The sequence below is a fragment of the Phascolarctos cinereus genome, unplaced genomic scaffold (genome assembly GCF_003287225.1).
Source record: "Phascolarctos cinereus isolate Bilbo 61053 unplaced genomic scaffold, phaCin_HiC Scaffold_726;HRSCAF=1367, whole genome shotgun sequence".
NCBI lineage: Eukaryota > Metazoa > Chordata > Mammalia > Diprotodontia > Phascolarctidae > Phascolarctos > Phascolarctos cinereus.
The window spans coordinates 390075275-390094476 of record NW_027556098.1 but is presented as its reverse complement, the minus strand read 5'-3'; the positions used below and the strand labels follow the sequence as shown (position 1 = coordinate 390094476).

Genomic DNA, 19202 nt, shown 5'->3' with positions numbered 1-19202 from the left:
AGATAGAGTACCGGCCCTGGAGTCAGGAGGACCTGAGTTCAAATCCATCCTTAGACACTAGACACTTACTAGCTGCATGACCCTGGGCAAGTCACTTAACCTCACTGCCTAGCAAAACAAACACAAACAAACACAAAACCCAGAAAGAGTGTACCTAGATTTGTTTTTGCCCATATGGGGAATGAGGAATTTCCCAGATGAGGAAACTTCCTAAAGTAGTGTGAGTCAGCACCTTGTTGTCTTAAGAGAACTGAAAAGGCCCCTCAGAGGTTGGCGCCTTGCCTTGGGTCACCCAGCCAGAAGGTGGGTAGTAGAGGTGGGACATGAACCCAGGTCATCCTAACTCCAAGGCCTCCTCCTCCTCATATGCTAAGTGCATTTCGTCAGCATTTCTCTACCACTTTAAAAGTCTACAAAGTGCTCATCAGATCTGCTCCTGGCATCACAAGGGCCTGGGATGAGACGGCCTTGCCTAAAGAGATTCCTGAAGGAGAAATTGATGTCTTACTAAACACATCGCCAAGAACCAGCTCTTCATTACTGAATAACATCTTTCACATGTTTACTGAATCTTGTTATTTATTTTTTTGAGACATTTCCTGTGACCTAACAGGATGCTTTTCAGAATCTTCCAACAAAAACAGAGAAAGTTAACTTCCAGGGTTGAGCACAAGGTAGGACTGAAAAATACAAGATTGGGGGAGAGAAGAGTTGGCCTCCAGGAAGCTGAGATCCCTGGAGTTCACTCTGGATCCCATGGGGAGAACAGGCAGCCAAAAATGACTGCTCCCTTCTTCCCCCAGCTAGGTCCTTCCTGCCACCCACGTACAATCTAGCTCAAGTGACCTCGGGGAGCAACGGAACCCAACGAGGCTGGTCATCTCCTGTGACTTCAGTAACACAGTGACCAGTGGTCATGTGCCCTTCGCCAGCTCTATCAACAGCCACCTCACAGGCATCTCTGAGGCCCGCCAGGCCAGGCGCCCTACCTTGTACCAGCTGCGGTCATGCTCCGTGGAGGCGCTGTAGTACTGCAGGACCTTGGGGATGGTGCTCTCATTGATGCCCTGGAGATTCAGCTGCCACTCGCCCAGCTTCAAGAAGCACCTAGCCAAGCCAAGACACACCGAAAGGGAGCCCTCTGTCAGGACAACAGGCCTCGGCTTGGCAATGGGGCGGGTTCTTTCTCTAAAGGGCTGAGGTCCTTCTGGCTATGCATAAACCAGCAAGGTCACCCCTCACTTTCTAGAGGTCCAGGGACTCGCCAGAGGCCACCCACTTGGTGATGTGGCCTACAACTAGAACCGAGGCCCCACAGGCTGGAATTCCCTAGAGATGCCAGGATGTCTAGAGAACGTGGGGGTGAAACAGAGGCTTGGGGAGGGGACTTCAGGTCAATGATCCCTTCCCTCTCCTTCACCTCCACTGAGAGCACATGTTGTGTGGAAGTGATGAAAACCTGTCACACAGAAATAGCTGTCCTGCTGACTCACCCTCCTTCCCTTCTTTGCCTCCCCTTTGCTCCTAGCCCCATGGCTGAGGGTGGCCTAGGAACTGCAGAGGTTCAAGCCAACAGACCTTGGGGCAGGGGCAGGATCAAGGGCCCAGGAGGCCCCTGAAGGGCGAGCCCTTCTCTTCATTTTACACATGAGAAACTATGACCCAGCGAGGCAACAAAGCACTAAGAGGCTGAGGTGAGATTCAAACCCAGAGACAATCTCCAAATCCAGGGGTCTTCCCTTCGCACCCCAGGGGAGCAGGCAGTGTGACTGAACAGGCCCCGGCAGAGCAAAGCTGAGGGCCTGGCGCCGCTGGTGCTGCTGGGGAACACTCCAGCTAGGGGTGGGGAGGGGCGACAGACCCAGAGGGCCCTGGCTCCAGCAGCAGGCCGGCACCAGGGGAGCAGGGGAAGGAGCAGCAACGCACCGGGCCATGAGCTTGTGGAGCTCGTGCTTGCGCTGCTGGTCCTCGGCGGCGATGGCGTGCTGCGCCTGTTGCTGCGCGGTCTGCACGAAGTGCTGCATGTGCTGGAAGGCGTCAATCTGGAACAAAGCAGACCGTCAGCAGTGCCAGCGCTGCGGGTGGGCCGTGGTCACCTCTGAGGCCGTATCCTGCCTCCGTGCCTCCCTCCCCGGCTTGGGAGTCTGTGCAGGGAAACCAGCGGCCAGGCTTGACAAGAAGTCTGACAAGCTGGCAAGATCCCTGAACCTCGCTCTCCGTGCGCTGAGTCAGTCTGTGAGAGGGCACGTACGCTTAGTGAGAGCAACAGCACGTGAAGAGGGCAGGAAGGGCAGATGGAAATGGGGGTGGGTGCGCAGGGTCTCTGGGCTTCTTCACAAGATGCTCAAGCAAGGAAATGAAAAAGAGCTTCCATGTTGGGCTAACCTGGGCTTGCTCGAGAGAAAACGAGGCAGGTGAAGTCCCTCATTGTAGAGGCAGCTTGTGAGACGGTGAAGGAAAGGAAGGACTGGCTAAGGAGATGTCCAGCAGCTTTAGGACCAAGAACTTTACTATTTCTCAAGACAGTGTGGCCTCAATGCCAAACCCCAACAAACTAAGGCTGAAGTTTGTCTGACTGTGCTGGTTTTTTTTTTTTGAGGCTGGGGGAGAAAAGGGAGGAGAGGTGTGCAGCAGGTGCCTTGTCTACAGAAAGGCTTAGAATTGCAGTCAGAGACAGAAGGGACTTAATGAGGTTGTCTGGACAAGCCTCATGCCTCTAGACAAATAAACTGCTAAACTACCCATGACAATGTATGTCAAAATACTCATGACAGATGGTGCCTATTCCATTTTGAAAGATCTCCAGAGGCTAAGATGAACAGAATGTGCAAGTGTGGAACACACAAAAGGGAGACAGCATAATCCAAATTCACTGATATGGAGAATGGGCAGTGGCAGTGGTAACAATTATGTACAAAAGGGGGAAAATTTCTAATAGAAACCACGTATGCCTCCTTCCTCGGAGAAGAGAAGGGAGAAAAAAAGCAACCACTGAAATAAACCCAATCATGAGATCCATCGCCATCATTAAGTGGCCAAGCTGTTTTCTATAAAAAATGACCCCCAAAGAAGTCTTTAAGGAGACTAAGACAGAGATCTCTTATCCAGAAACAACCTGTGCCTCTTTTGGGGGGATGAGGAGGTGGGGAAGACAACCTCAATTACTTTCCAACATGATGAATTAATTCACATCCAGAAACAGACCCAGAACAGCATGGCAGGCAATTCATCAGGTGGCGAATCCACACACGGGGATGGAGCTGAAACAGGGTCAACAAGACACCTATCTTCAAGAGGGGGACGCCATCCCCAGGCACGAGCACTCTGCCTCACAGGTAGCAAGAACGGCTTTGAAAAACAACTGCAGCAACATCCTAGGCCTGTGACGGGACAAGAAAGTCTTTCTCTTGAAGAGAGCAGCACGAGGAGAGCTGAAATGCTGGGGCTTGCCGGTCAGCTTTGATACTGTTTATTTGTAAGATGCTTAATGCATATCCTGGCACAAGCAGGAGCTACACAAAGGCTGATTAGCATTATTGCCATTAGGAGAATGAAGAGTTCAGCACAGAGCAGTTTAAAATCTAGAAGTAAGCATAGACTTCTAAGTCCGTGTGTGGGGAAAGGTCTCTGACTCCAGATGAACTTCCTAGCTGAGAAGACCCGCCTGTCTTCCACAGACCTGCCAAGGCATTCGGAGAAGAACAGATGGCTGAGGACCCCCCTTGCAGGGGCAGGGAGGAGATCGGATGTCTTCCTTCCTTATAGCACAGAGGCTAGCTACTGTATCTCAGAGGAGGGGGCTAGCCCCCAGCAAAGCACGGGAATCTGTTCCCATAGGATTCTGTAAGGGACCAAGATAAGATTATCCATACCTTTCTAGATCTAAATCAAGGACAGATGGTTAAAGTCAGGTACTGCAAAGACTTGGGAGGTAAGACAACACCTTCTGTCAAGGAATGACAAATGCTTACTTGATGGCTTCCTCTTTCCAAGGTCCCTTTGAAGCAGGATGGGAGTAGGGGCGGGAGAGATGACCATAGCTGGAGAAGCTGACACTTGGGAGCAAACTGGGCAGAGCATGCACTTTTCCTCATTTTCTGGATAAAGATGGTACTGCTCAGGTCAGATTTAGCAAGTCTGTAGTGTGAATGTAGCGTGGGTGGGGACTGAAAAGAGCACAGGCCAGCTCTAAGGAGCGGGTTCATTTAGGGCACAGCACTGCTGCCTCTTAGCCTCTCTGAGTCTCAATTTCTTCATCTATAGGACAGAAGTAATGACCCCAGAGCCAGCTTCTCACGGGGTGGCTCTAATCATCAGGTCAGACCACGTATGTTAAAGTACTCTGAAAACTGTATGGAGGTATACAAAGAGATGACCATGGACTACTGGCTGTATGCAGTCACGTTCCTCATGATGGTTCCTACAACAGGCCAGTGTGGCCTTTCTAGGTCCAGAGCTTTAAACCCAAGCACCACGAGTTTTAAACAGGCTTCCTGATTTTTAATCTGGGTGGTTTAAACTTTTCTTGAGGCCAGAACTTAAGCTCACCCTCATGGGCAGTACTATATGGTAGTGGTCACATTCCTGAAAGGTTATCCAGAAATCCCATGGTTAAATCTGGGCAGGAAACCAGGCTGCATTCTTATCTACACTGGCCAAAATGGGTCCTTCTGTTTTTCCATTTGACTGGAGGGAGATCAGACCGCATCACAAATTTGTGGGCAGGCAAACTCAGCAGAAGTGAGGAGAAAAAACACTAGCCTTTCTCAGACAGCAACTTCAACAAAGTCTTCACTCTTTGGAGAAACAGCCTTGGGTTATTGATGGATGAAAATCTCAGGAGAGGACCAAGGGACTGGGGTCCAGGACTAGTGGCTAATACTCTGGGTGGCATTCTAAGGAATACTGAGCCAAACCCCCCTCCCCCAAGCTGAATCTCCACCCAAACAGATCAGCAGTGATATGCAGAAGTGCCTTGTGCCCGCGCTGAAGAAGAAAAAGGTCTGCAGCAAAACGTGGTTCCACACCCCAGTTGTGACTGCTGATCTCCATCCCCCTTTCTCTTCCATGTGGTAATCACAGTGGAGAGGAAGGGTGATGGTGGTGGTGGCATCATTGCCTCCTCCTTGTGACCAAGAAAATGGCCAAAGCAGGGGCCAGTTTTGGCCAGTTCTATCTGAATCACTCACTGGTCAGGCTCCAGGGGAAAGAATAGTCTCACATGGGGCCACTTATTTTTCGTTAACACAATCATGGTCTAGTGAGGTTTTAAAAAACAAACCAGGGGCAGCCCCATTTCCAAAGGGCTTCTCTTTAAAGGGAACAGGAGGAATGTGACCCTGGCTCCCAGCGTGACTTTCCCCTTGGTTCTGGCATCACTACACTTTGGGTGTTGTTGCTTGTGAATTCCAGTTTGATGACAGAAAGAAAGAGAACAGTGAAATCCTGAACAAACTAAACTGGTCTTGGGAAGGTTTCCAGGAGACAGCTTCAGAGCCTGTACTTTTCAAAACAGATGATCTGAACATCCAGCCACTACATTTGTTCAGAAGGAGCAAGGACTGGGCCTTCTCTGTGGCTTACCGCACTTGGATATACAAGCAGCATCCCTCAGTGAGGATGCCCAGAAAGCCTGTGGAGCGTGGATAATTTCTTCAGACATGCATACTAACTTGTCTTCTGAAATCTGTCCACCTGACTAGATATCAGGAGCAAAGTCCCGATGGCCTAGTACTCATGAGTACTGAGTACATGAGAAATAGGTCAGGTGGCAACGTTAAGAGGGCAGAGATCAAGAACCAGCTCTGTGACCACTGACCCACGGTAATGGAGAGTGGAGCCAGACCACGAAATCACAGATCGTTCCAATGATCAAAATTGGTCAGGAGACCTCATGAACCAGGTAGGGGAGAGAGTTCTTGGGAACGGAAGGCAAAGGAGGATACAGACCTTTCGTGCACTCTTCCACATGTGCTTCATGTAGGCGTAAGTCACCTGAGGATGGACAGTTGGCAGTGGATGGTCTAGCTGTCGAGAAGGGTCAACTCCCAGGAGCAACACTAAAGTTTTATGAGCAAGTGCCTTAAAAATAAGATGAAGAGAACAGGGTGTAAGTGGTTTGGAATAAGAACATCATCCCCTCTTCTCAGACTTCCCTCTGATACCAGCCTTGGTAGGAGGCAGTTGGGTAGATGGTACTCACCAATCTTCCACTCTTGCCACATAAACTCGCATATTTAAGCCAAGTTCTCATGTCTTCATGGGGGTTGACAACAAGAGACCGTACCATAAGGATTCTCTGCCAGTCTTCAACAATCCGCTGGCAGCCCTGAGTGATGGCAGGTTTAGAAGAATGAATTAGCTTCTTCCTAGGGTCTCACATCAATATTCTACCCTGCCCCTCTGCCTTCAATCCCCAAATAACACAGAAAATCCTTTATTAAATAGATTTCATTTTGCTACCTTCAGTTTTCTCAGTCTTATAAGATTGAAAAAGCATACCATTTAGTAATTCCCTTCTTATGTGCAGTAGAAAAATGACTACATAGTGCTAAAATACACACACACACACACACACACACACACAACTGAAATTCAATTGAAGAAAAAGTGCCACATTCATGCACACATGCAAACTATTTTTCAATTTAAAAAGGAAAAAAACCCTATAAGGAAGCTAAATTCTTTTCATCACTTGGATCACACAACCAATAAGCATTTGTGAAGGGCCTACTACGATGTGCCAGATTCTGTGTTAGTCACTGGAGATAAAGTACAAGAAATGTGAAACAATCCCTATTTGTAGGGAACTTACATTCCCCCAGGGGAGAAAACCAGCATGTACATAAAGAATGAACACGTGAAACCAAACACAAATAAATATAAGTAGTTAAATACAAGAGAGGGCTCTTATCAGTTGGGGGTATTAGGGCAGAAGTGACTCAGTAACAGCTTCACATAGAAGGTGAGGCCTGAGCTTCTTCTTAAAGACAAAGAGGGATTTTATGAGGTAGAGATGCATGGAGGGCATTGTAGCCATGAGAGATGGCCACAGCAAAAGCATGGAGGCAGGAGATTTGAGTGTCATATGAGAGGAACAGAGAGAAGGCCAGATTGGCTGGATCCCAGGTGGTAAAGGGCTAAACAGAGGAGTTTTCTACTTTCTCCTGGAGGCACTGAGTTGATTGAGTAGGGCAGTCACATGGTTGTATCTCCGGTTAAGGAAAATCACTCTGCTTTCAGTGTTTAGAATGAACTGGAGGCAAGAAGATCAACTAGGAGGCTGTTACCATAATCTAGGTGAAAAGTGACAAGGAGTTGAACTGAGGTGGGAAACATGGGGAAAGAAAGAGAAGAAGTACTTATTAAGCGCCTACTGTGTGCCAGCTGGGGAGAAGAGAGAAGTGTAGGAAACTTGAAAGGGAAAGAGGAGGTTTGGACTAGTGTCTGTAGGGAATGAGATAGAGAATCAATCAGGGAGGAACGAAAGGCCTGTTTTGGTGCAGTGAAGCCCCTGTCCAAGTGGGACAGAATCAACTGGGAATGTATTCAGTCAGCATGGCTGGGAGTAGAGGAGGTGGATGGTGGGAATATTTCAGGATGGGCTTTGTCATAAGATGAGTGGAGACAGGACAAGGGCATGAAGGAATCAAGGGCAGAGGGGGTAGTGTGGAGGTGAAATGGCTAACTGTAAAGGTAGAGACTGGAAAGCTACTGAACACTGAAGTTGGAAAGGACCTCTGAAGCCACTAAGGCCAACCCTCTCATTTCACAGATGAGAAAACGGAGGCCAAGAGACAGTAAGTGCCTGCCGGCATCACCTAGTTAGTTAGCATCTAAGGCAGGACTGAAACCCAGGTCCTGACTCCACGTCCCTGTCCACGGGCTCTGCCTTCTCCTGCGACGGGATGACCAATGCCCTAATGACTCCTTCTGTCTGTACCAATTATTGGAAGAGTCAGAAGGTGAGCGGGAGAAGACCTGAATCTCAGGGACTGGGCACATCACTTCCCCCTGGGGCCTCAATGTCCTCCTCTGGAGAACCAGGGAACAGGAGCTGATGGTCTTTAGAGTTTATTCCAGTTGTAGAATTCCGTGAATTTGTCAACTTTTGACTTCAAGGACCAGAGCCCTAAATGGCAGCTCCCTGGCCACAACAGCTCCTTTCTATTTCCATAGCATCCCATCAACGAAAGCCACATTTTCACACCATATGTCATGTTTTATTTTGGGGCCTGGGTCACAGTGTCCTTTCAACCCAAGTAGTACAAAAACAATAATGGTTTATAAAGTTAGAAAAACAGAAAGTACAAAGAGTGAGTTATTTGTTGTTACTGAATCCCACTTTTTGTCAGTTTCTCCCAGATGCTAAAATAATTTGGCCCCTTCTAATGATGGCTTAGGGAGACCATGTTGGATTGAGCCTACTGGAGAAAGGCATGAGCTCCACCCAGCACTGGCCCCGTACTTTAACTTCTGAGTCTGTCCTGGGACAAAGTTTTGCTTATTATACCATGAGGAAAATCATATTTCTGATTTGGACACGGTAGCACCCTAATCATTAGTGGCACTTAAAAGTGAGGGTGCATGTAAGTCAGAAAGGAAATATTTGCTTCATGGAACCTTTTTTTCCAGTACTCAAAAAACTTTCCACCAAAACATTCAGCAGGCATTTCATAATTACTAATAAAACGCTATAAAAAATGCAAAAGAACTGTATGTGCTCTTTTTTAGGACCATAAACAGCTGTATTCATAGATGTCTCCTTGCCCAGGGCTGCCCTCCCATTCCAGTGGAATGTGCCGGGAAGCCTGCTTGGAGTCAGGAAGCTCTGTCCAGCTTCCTGCGTGGCCCAGAAAGCACGGAGCCGCCTCTGGTAAGCAGACTGCAGACACAATGGGAATGAGTAGCAGGAGAGAAACTCTGGGGTGGGGTGGGTGCTGGAGACTGAGAGCCAGGGCACGCTCAGCTCCTGAAGAAGGTAAGAGGTTTCAGGAGGTAAATGTTTTATCTTGGTATGCTCATTCACTGCCTGCCTTTGGCCAAGCAATGGAAGGGACCTGCATTGAAATGTACAAACTAGGGTATTCAAGGAGCTTGACTTGGTAACCTGTGCTCATTCAGATGGTCTAAGTGATGCAGTGGACATGATGAAAAGGCCCTTCCAAGCAAGAGACCTCTCAGTGAAAGTTGTGACGGTGGCCAGGGGCATTTTCAGCTAGATGGCTGCTCAGCGGGGGCAGCACCCACCAGAGACCTTGGGGAGCAGCATGAAGGTGGCCAGCTCAGGGGACGCTCCTCTCCTGCGTATCGGGGGCCCAGGATCCTAAGTTCAGGCTTAACTGCCCTCTGTAGTTTCTCCCCAATAGCCTGCCAGACGGAGAAGATTTTGTCTTAGGTCCATAGGAGTGTTAACAAGAGGAGGCTAGACAGAGGCTAGGCCCTCTGTCCTTAGAAGGCCTCTGAGGAATGTCGCTTTGAATATGCTAGAGTGTAAGTACCATGACCTGTCTGAGCTAACCTGTACTTCCTCCAGCCCTTGGCCAAGTGTTTGTATATGCCACGTGTTTAACTGACATTTATTGCCTTAAATGTAAGCTAAACATTTTGTAGCTATGGTGAGGGTAAGCATTCAAGCAAGAACACAAGAGAGAGCAGAGGGGACTGAGGGGGTCCCACTGCAGGGGACAAGCCCATGTACCCCTTCTCACAGGCTTTCTTACCTGCAGCCTCTCCCACCAGATCTGCCGGATGATCTCACGCCGTTCGGGGACAAGTTTATACTGGATAACTTCCTCCAGCTCAGAGAGCATGTGGCAGGAAACCATTGCCTGAAGGAAGCAAACCACATTCCATCCTAATCACTGCAGAAAGACTCCAGAACAGAGGATTATCTTAAACCAGCCCTTCTGATGTCAGGCTATCTGCTGACCAGACCAGGCACAGGCATGCTTCCAAGGCCTGTAAGCCCAAACAGCTCATTTTGTGGAAATATTGCAAATGGACCAAGGAAAGAAAGTTATCTCGAGGGTCTCACACTCACCCCATAAGCCCGGCTGTAGCTTTCCCCTGCCATGGCCGTTAGCTCGGCATCCAGCAGGTCTCTGGCTTTGTCGATGCACTAGAAGAAAAGAAGAAATCAACTCACTGAAACTGGGCTCTGGATTCAGGGTGCTTGAGTCACTGCTGTTATTTTAGGGCTCCCCAATGAGGTGCAGAGACCCCCCCACCCCCTGCCATTTCATCATGGGGAACTGGAAGACAAAGGAGAGAACTGACCTAAGAGGTAAAGAAACCTCTTCTCAGGTCTGAATGCCTTGAAAAACAAGTCAGCTCTCCATCAAAGAAGGAAATGTGAGATGACGACCATGAGACATGAGGAATCTGTCCCAACTTGAGAGGACTGTAATGAGGGGGCAGTGGAAGCACCACAGGGCTATGGGAGAGTCCTTGATCCTTGCTTCCAGCCTGGTGCTTTCACTAGAGTCGGTATTCCCTGCACAGCCATGCGGCACACTCTTTAGGACTTGGCAGGAACTCCTGGAGAGCCGCCACAATCACGTGAGGGGCGAGCTCTTCTCCAGACTCAGTCTGGTCCCTGAACGACAGACACTCATCTGACTTGGTCCTGGGTCTGTTCTCAAAGCCTTTAAGGCTCACCAGAGTTTGCCTTCAGTACAACAGCATTCAGGAACTAAGGGTCATCTTGGGCCACAGTGCCACTGGAGCTGCACCTTAGGAGGGGCTACAGGAGGACTGAGGTCCTCCACTGTCTCTGGATTACAGCTTAGCCATGTCATTTCCTGGTTGTGCATACTGATGAAACAGAAAAGGGTTTAAACAAGAGCCCAAATGAGCTGAAGCCCTGCTCAACAGAGGAGTCATCCTTCACTTGGCTTTCATAAGTCCTCAGCACTCATGCCTGCACGCCTCTGTCATGTACAATGTGGGTTTCAGACTCCTCCACAGACATGGGCACTTCCCAGAGGCAGCCTCTCCGATTCTTATTTTTTGTTGGTTTTGCTAGACAATGGGGTTAAGTGACTTGCCCAGGGTCACACAGCTCGTAAGCGTCCACCTAACTGCCCCTCACTCCGCCTCTTGTAATGGGCACCATGGGCCCCAGACTCGTCCACGGAGGTGGGCACCTCCCCGAGGTAGTCTCTCCGCCTCTGTAACGGACAACACAGTCTACTACTTCTTCTTGTACACAGGAGTCCTGGGTACAGCTGTGGGACTGCAGCTACATCTCAGTCTGTGCCATCAATTTAAAAACCTCTCATCCATAGCTGTCCCTTTTTTAAATGTTTAAGGTTAATTACCAAACCCTCATCCCTTAAGTGCTTGGATCATTTATCCATGTACCTCATCCAAAGCACATCGGGGGCCTGACAGGGCTGATTTGATTACTCCATTATCTAATTCTGCAAGTCAGCACAGAATTTTCAAATAAAGTGTCAGCTTCCCTGGAAAGTAATCAACGTATGAGACAAGTGCATGGCCAAAAAAGGACCTGGAGATTGATATTTGCCACAGTGTGAAATTATCCATTCACTCCCTGAGTTCTACTCAGACAAATGAACAGGCTCTCTTTTCTCTCCAAGAGAAGCCAGCATAAGAAAGATTAAAAACAGAGAGGCAATAATGAATAGGGGCATGAAGTAGTGGACCTGGTGCCTCTCAGTCCCTGGCCATGGGTGCTTCTGGGCCCACAGTGAGCAGCACCCATGAAGCGTAAAGGCTCAGTAGTCCCAGGAGAGCACTGTTTTCTCTCCTGGCATCTGAACTCACTGGGACCCCACTGGCTTCAGGTGTGGGACCCAGAAGACAGGCCATTGGAAAGGAAACCCTCAAAGGGGGGCTTGAAGAAGAGAACATTGGGACTTAAGGGGGAAGACTGAGTCAGAGGGAATGGCAGGGATATGAATTTGCTTCTGTGAACACAAACTCCTCCCTCAGCCTCCTGGCATTATCTTGAAGAGATGGCTTTTTATTAGCACACTCTGCTCTAAACTGGGTGGGAAGGGGAAATGAGGAAAGTGACTACCTACAGGAGGTCAGCTGACCTGTGTGGGGGGAGGTGGGTTTTTACCTGTTGAGCCAGTGAGAAGAGGTCCTGATGCAGGGCCAGCACGGCTCTGTAAAAAGCTCCATCATGGGTGTCCCGGGGGATCATGCAGGTATACTCCTCCATGCTGTCCCACTGACCTGCACCAACAGCAGAGGAAGAAACTGAACTATACCTTCTCCCTAGGCCCAGGCCTCACAAATGGCTGAACCTGATGTGTCCTGATAGGCCAAGTGTCCAAATACTCCTTGACTCTAAGGACTGAGGAGGCAGATTTCTGACACTACCAAAAACAGGGTGGGAAAGCTTTTCTCCTCACCATGAAGGGGTGTAAGATGGCTCTGGGGAGCCAAAGAAAACGCAGCTGCACTCAAACGCACTTGTTACATGGATGAGACACTGGGCTAGACAAAGAACCTACCCACAATGCCTGGGCTACCTCTTTGCCCCACTGGATGCTCTCAGAAGGCAATGGAAAGACAAGCCAGGCCCTAGCACAGAGGGCCCTATGTCATGCTAGGCATTTGATGGCTGGGGAAAAGCTTGTAGCCAGGAAGAGTTATTCATTTCCCTGAGGGGAATGAACAGACATTAGACTCCAGTATTTCCAAAGCCATCTGCAGAAGACATATCAGCTTCATTAGCTGCAGAGTGCAGGGCTACTGACTTTTACAAGGCATTTCCCTGACTTTTACTCAGAAACATCAGCTCATCCATTCTCCCTGCCCCTGGGCAAAAGCAAATAGTGAATGATGACTCGTCAGGAAGCAATTTGTTTTTGAAAAATGTTTTGGGTAGATCCCAGTTCTCACTAAAGGAAAGGGACAAGCTTTGTGACCAAGTGAGGCTGAAGAGAGATGGAGGTGAAGCAAAAAAGCACTTTACCTATGACCTACTATCCCCCTTCTCCCCTCCCCACCTCCCCAGGCTTCTTTGGACTGGATACTGCTAATCGTCGTCCGTCTGGGGTCTAGTGAGAAAAAGCTGCTGATTACAGTGAAGATTCAAACTATACCCAATCTTCCTGACGCATCCACTCTGCCATGTGGTCATTTCACTGAGGTCATGTTAGTTACTTGAAATGACCCAGCGCAGAGAGTTCCGACTCTCGGCAGAGCGGGCATTTGCCCAAGGTGCCACGGTGCCCTCCAACCACTCCCCTGGGCCCAGACAGAATGCTTACCTAAGCCCCAAGCAGCTGCAGCAGCCATCCGGGCCATTCTTGCCTGTATCTCATCATTGACCAGGGTCCACTTTTCACAGCACTGTTGGTGGAGCTGCCCCCTTAAGGAAGAGAAAGCCTCAGCTGAGGCCATCAAAAGCCACGGCGAGAGACTGCCAGCCTGCGTTTCTAACCACTCGGTTGTGGGTGAAGGGCCAATAACTTTAACACAGGGACTGGGCTGGGGCTTGACTAGCCCTAGGAATCCCACAAAAGCAGGTTCTTGTGGGCCCACTTCACAGAGGAAGTAAATCACCTCTTTACTGCTGGATGATTTCATTTGTTCTGAGGGTGAGCTCACATTCTCCATGAAGCTTCCTGACTCTCCAGCTGCTAGTATCCTTCCCCCACCAACATCCCTTTGTACCTATTTTGCATAGATACCAATATAAGTACATGGAGTCTCCCTTGATAGAACGTAAGCTCTTTGAGGGCAGGGACTGCTTGGCAGCTGGCACACAGTAGATGCTTCATGCAAACTTGCCGATAGTGCACTGTTTTTGACAGCCGGACCCCTTCTGAAACGTGAAAAGCACCATCCCAGCAGACAAAGAACACTGGGGTTTCTTCCCTTCTGGTGGGCCTGCAAGCCTGCATTCTAAGGAGGTACCCTTGGACATGCTTATCCATGGCTCAAGGCCATGACTCTGAGGGGCAAATTCTGGTGAGGTCCAGGTCAAGGAAATAACCTCGAAACTGAAATCAGTACTTAGGTATGGAGTAACTTAATGACAGCCTACATTTACAAGTCCATCAACGTTGCTTACTCCCAAGGCCTTTGAATACTCAGAATAAGACTGAAACAGTTAGATGCAAAGTCTTCACTCATCACCCAATGAGCCTGTGGTTAATTACTTAACTAAATCAGATCACCCCAAACCAGACAGTAGAAAGCACACTCAAGAATGAGAACTATATTACAGACTCTCAGACTCTTTTACTTGGATAGGACCCCAGAGATCATCGAGGTTCTATGGAACTGTAAAAAGAATGCTGATTGGGAGTTCAAAACCCAGCTGGGCCATTAACCACCATTAACTGGGTAAGTGACTTAACTGATCTGGGCCTCAGTTTCCTCGTCTGTGAAGTGAGAGGGTTTGACTAGTTAGTGTCCGAGGTCTCTGTGGTATCACAGCTCTGGTCCTCGGATTCAAGGACTTGGAAGGCTCCTCCTAGCTCCAAGGTCAATGATTCTGACCCTCCAAAGAGGAAGCTGAGGTTTGGATAGGCAAGGTCACCTGGTCAGGCTCTCCCTGTGGCACAGCCAGCACTGGGCCTCAAGGCCCCCAATGCCAGTTTAGTAACTTTTCATTACCCCGCACTGCCTCCCAATTACTCTTGGTTATCTTTTGGTAGGATGTCTGTTAAAACCATCCACCTTAAGTTTTCTGCTTCTGAACGGAAATAAATGAAATCTGTTAGAGTCTAGTTGGGATAAATAATTTTCATATTATCATCCAGAAGTGCCCAGGACAGGAGTTCTTAACCTGAGATCCATGAACCTCCAAGGGGTCTGTGAATAGCTTTCTGGGAGTCTGTGAAATAGGACAGGAAAAAATATTATGTCTCTTTCAGTATGATTTGTTTCCTTGCAATTGTATGTATTTCATTTCATGCATTTAAAAACAATATTCTTACTGGCTAAGAAATAATAATGGTGGATCAGTGGAATAGGTTAGGTATGCAAGATACCACAGTCAATGATGATAGTAATCTACTGTGTGATAAACCCAAAGACCCCAGCTTTTGGGATAAGAACTCACTATTTGACAAAAACTGCTGGGAAAACTGGAAAAGAGTATGGCAGAAACTAGGCATAGACCAGAATCTTACACCATATACCAAAATAAAGTCAAAATGGGTTCATGATTTAGATATAAAGGCTGATACTATAAGCAAACTGGGAGAGCAAGGAATAGTTCACCTGTCAGATTTATGGAGAACAGAAGAATTCATGACCAAACAGGAGATAGAGAACATTATGAAATGCAAAATGGATAATTTTGATTATAGTAAATTGAAAAGTTTTTGCACAAACAAAGCCAACACAACCAAAATTAGGAGGGAAGCAGAAAACTGGGAAAGAATTTTTACAACCAGTCTCTGATAAGGGCCTCATTTCTAAAATATATAGAGAACTAAGTCAAATTTATAAGAATACAAGTCATTCCCCAATTGATAAATGGTCAAAGGATATGAACAGGCAGTTCTCAGATGAAGAAATTAAAGCCATCTATAGTCATATGAAAAAATGCTCTAAATCACTATTGATTAGAGAAATGCAAATCAAAACAACTCTGAGGTACCACATCACACCTATCAGATTGGCCAACATGACAAAACAGGAAAATGATAAATGTTGGAGAAGATGTGGGAAAATTGGAACACTAATGCATTGTTGGTGGAATTGTGAAACAATCCAACCATTTTGGAGAGCAATTTGGAACTATGCCCAGAGGGCTATAAAAATGAGCATGGCCTTTGACCCAGCAATAGAACTTCTAGGGTTGTATCCCAAAGAGATCATAAACATAGGAAAAGGATCCACATGTACAAAAATACTTATAGTAGCTCTTTCTGTGGTGGCAAAGAATTGGAAATTGATGCCCATCAATCGTGGAATGGCTGAACAAGTTGTGCTATGTGAATGTAATGGAATACTATTGCATTATAAGAAATGATGAGCAAGTGGATTTCAGAAAAACCTGGAAAGACTTGTATGGTCTGACGCTGAGCGAAGTGAGCAGAACCAGGACAACGTTGTACACAGTAACAGCCATGTTGTGTGATGACTGACTTTGACAGACTTAGCCCTTCTCAGCAATGCAAGGATCTAAGACATCTCCAAAAGTCTCATGATGGAAAATGCTATCCACAACCAGAGAAAGAACTATGCAGTTTGAATGCAGATCGAAGCATTACTATTTGCTTTTTTTTCTTCTGTTTTGTTTTGTTTCCTCTTTCTTGTGGTTCCTCCTATTGGTTTTAATTCTTCCTTACAACATGACTAATGTGAAAATCTGTTTAATAGGAATTCATATGTAGAGCCTATATCAGATTGCACACCATCTTGTGGAGGAAGGAGGAAAAAAAATTAAAACTCAAAACTGTATGGAAGTGATTATTGTAAATTAATTAAAAAAAAACCAGTATTCTGAGAAGGTGCCCACAGTCTTCACCAGACTTCTAGGTGGTCTGGTGGAGAGGATGCTAAGTTTGGGAGCCAGGAAGACTTGAGTTAAAATTCTGCCTCAGACACTTACTAGCTGTATGACTCTGGGCAAGTTATTTCATCTCTGTTTGCCTCTGCGTCCTCATCTGTAAAATGGGGATTAGTAACAGCACCACTTCTCAGGACTGTTACGAGGATCAAATGAAGCACTTTATAGACCTTAAAGGGCAGTATAAATGTTAGCTATCATCATCATTATTATTGTTGTTACTAGACTTCACTGACACAAAAAAGGGGAAGAATTCCTCATCTGGGAGACATTGTCATTCATCCTCCCGGGAGGTGATCACCTCAGGGACCTCTTGAGATCAGGATAGCAGCCCATTACAAATGGACAGGTGGCTGCTTCTTGACATCCCTCTCCACTGGACAGTGCACCCTGGGAAAAGCTGTGTCGTGATGGCCAAGACAGAAGGCACCAGGCTCAGACACAGTGCTGGCTGCCACTGCCAGAGGGCCTTGGGCTTCCCGGGAGGAAGAGCGACCAACAAATGATGTGGAGCCACGGCGGCTGAGCCAAGGGAGCCATCCACACGATGGCCCCAACAATGTGAATGAGAAGATCCCTGAAAGGAAGCCTAATGCTGGAAACAAGAAAATGGACAACGGTCCTGGAGAGGAGGAGGAAACAGCTTCGCCCTCAGCTGGGAATGACTAGAGCAGACTGCCAGATACATTTTATCTGGTGTTTCTGTACTGGGGGTTTTTGCGGAATAGTTTCAGGGACTTTTTGTCCTAAGGAAGAGTTTGGTTTGGAGCAGGAAATGACTGTGATATAGAGACCAAAGACTTCAATAAAATGCCTCTTTAAGAAACTAGACTTCTCCCAGAGATAGAGTTCACTAGTGAGGGCCCAACACTCTTGTGACCATACCCAATAAGGCATCACTGTCCAAAATCCAACCATCAGTCAATCAATAAACGTTAAGCACCTACTATGTGTCAGACCCTCTGTCAAGCACTGGAAGGCAGTGGTTCCAGTCTCTTTGAAACAAGATCAAAGGAAAGGGAGAGATACAAATATTCTTGTTCAATACAGAAGCGAGACCAAAAAAAAAAAACACAGAAGAGAAACCCAATCATGTTATGTGTCTTGAGCACTTGTTAAGTGTAAGGAAGCAAGATGAGCTTTGACTATAGTACCTATCTCTCTGTTTGTTGAAACTTCAAGGAAAAGGAGTAAACCCCAAACTGCCCACATAGACGACCACGGTCAGCTTTGCCCAGGCCTGGGCCCCAGTGGACCAGCTTGAAGAAAAGACCTAGTCTATGTGGCCAGTTCATCTCTGGTACCCCTCTGCCTGGAGACAGAGGCCAGGGCTGGGTGGTGCAGGAAGATCTGATCTGGATGCCGGGAGGGGCTGGCTGGCCCTCACCCGGCCTCTCTATCTCTTCCAAATGGGACCCGGCTAGAAAATGGAGCCATTCTCCTTCCAGATGTGAGGGCTAATTTCAGAGGCTGAACAGCACAAATCAGAGCTGAGGAAAGACACGGGAAAATGTCTGGGGATACTAGGCTGCAGAAAGGGAGCCTCAAGTGAAGAGAAACAATGCCTGTAAGAGAAGGGTCTTGGGGGCAGCTGGGTGGTGCAGTGGACAGAGCTACGGCCTTGGAGTCAGGAGGACTTGAGTTCAAATCTGGCCTCAGATTCTTGACACTTACTAGTTGTGTGACCCTGAGCAAGTCACTTAACCCCAACTGCCTCATCAAAAAGCAAAAAAATAACTAACTAAATAAAGAGAAGGGTCTCATCTGGGCCCAACAAGTGCGGGCAAAGCCTTGGAAGGTGGGCCGGCAGTCAGAGGAAGAGAACAGGACGCAACACAACACAGCGCAAGCTAGGCGGCCCTGACACCGAAACCAAAGAGCTGCAGAGCACCCCACTCACGACGGGGACGACAAGGCCAGCGCGCCTCCTCGCAGAAGCTAAGTTGTGGCTGGCCGGCTCCTGACGGCGTGCCCTCGGCCTGTTCTGGCCTGTCCGACCTGTCTGACTCAACAGGCAGCGAGCTGCTTGTTGGCCTCAGAGCGTCTCCAACGGCCCCGCGCCCCTCCTGGCTTGGAGCGCCGCTATCTGCTCCTGAGCTGGACCCTGCCTCTGGCGGAGCTTCTTGGGTACAAGACGACTACGGGGAAGGCAGAGAGCCTTGGCCAACAGCACAGGGAGAACCTGCGGGAGGCGCCTGTCTCAGCTGGCATCGTACGCGCTAAAGACAACGACGTGACATGTCAAAAAGGACAATATTTTGTGCTCTTAGCTGAAGAGAAATTACTTTCTGGGTAGCGTCTTAAAGAGATAGGGAAAGAAATGAACTTGCTGGGGGCTGGGAGGGTGGAGGCGGCCCAGCGCCATCAGGGGCGGGGCTGAATGGGGCACAAATCACAGGAGGTCACACTTGGCGTGTCCAAAACAGAATGCTTCCCCTCCAGACTCACGCATTGTCTCTGCTGAGGGCACCACTCTGCTTCCTATCGCCCGGGCATGACACCTCAGAACCACCAATTCCTCATTTCCCCTCACGACCCCCATCCTACTGGTAGCCAAATCCTGTCATTTCTACCTGCATCTGTCCCCTTCTCCCCATTCAGTGCCACGCCTCCATTCCAGGCCTTCATCTCCTCTTGCCTCCACTACTGTAATAGCAGCCTTCTAGCCTGAAGTCTCTGCCCACTTCAGTCC

The 19202-nt window shown here is 48.1% G+C and overlaps 1 protein-coding gene across 1 annotated transcript in view; it reads right to left on the bottom strand.

Annotated features, from left to right (window-relative positions):
• MTOR (mechanistic target of rapamycin kinase) overlaps nucleotides 1-19202 on the bottom strand; it is a 118197-nt gene that overhangs the window by 27702 nt on the left and 71293 nt on the right. Inside the window, 8 exon segments of the mRNA XM_020973950.2 lie at nucleotides 990-1107; nucleotides 1927-2042; nucleotides 5950-6081; nucleotides 6203-6328; nucleotides 9723-9830; nucleotides 10043-10120; nucleotides 12092-12207; nucleotides 13251-13351. Coding sequence (XP_020829609.1) covers nucleotides 990-1107; nucleotides 1927-2042; nucleotides 5950-6081; nucleotides 6203-6328; nucleotides 9723-9830; nucleotides 10043-10120; nucleotides 12092-12207; nucleotides 13251-13351 — 895 coding nt within the window.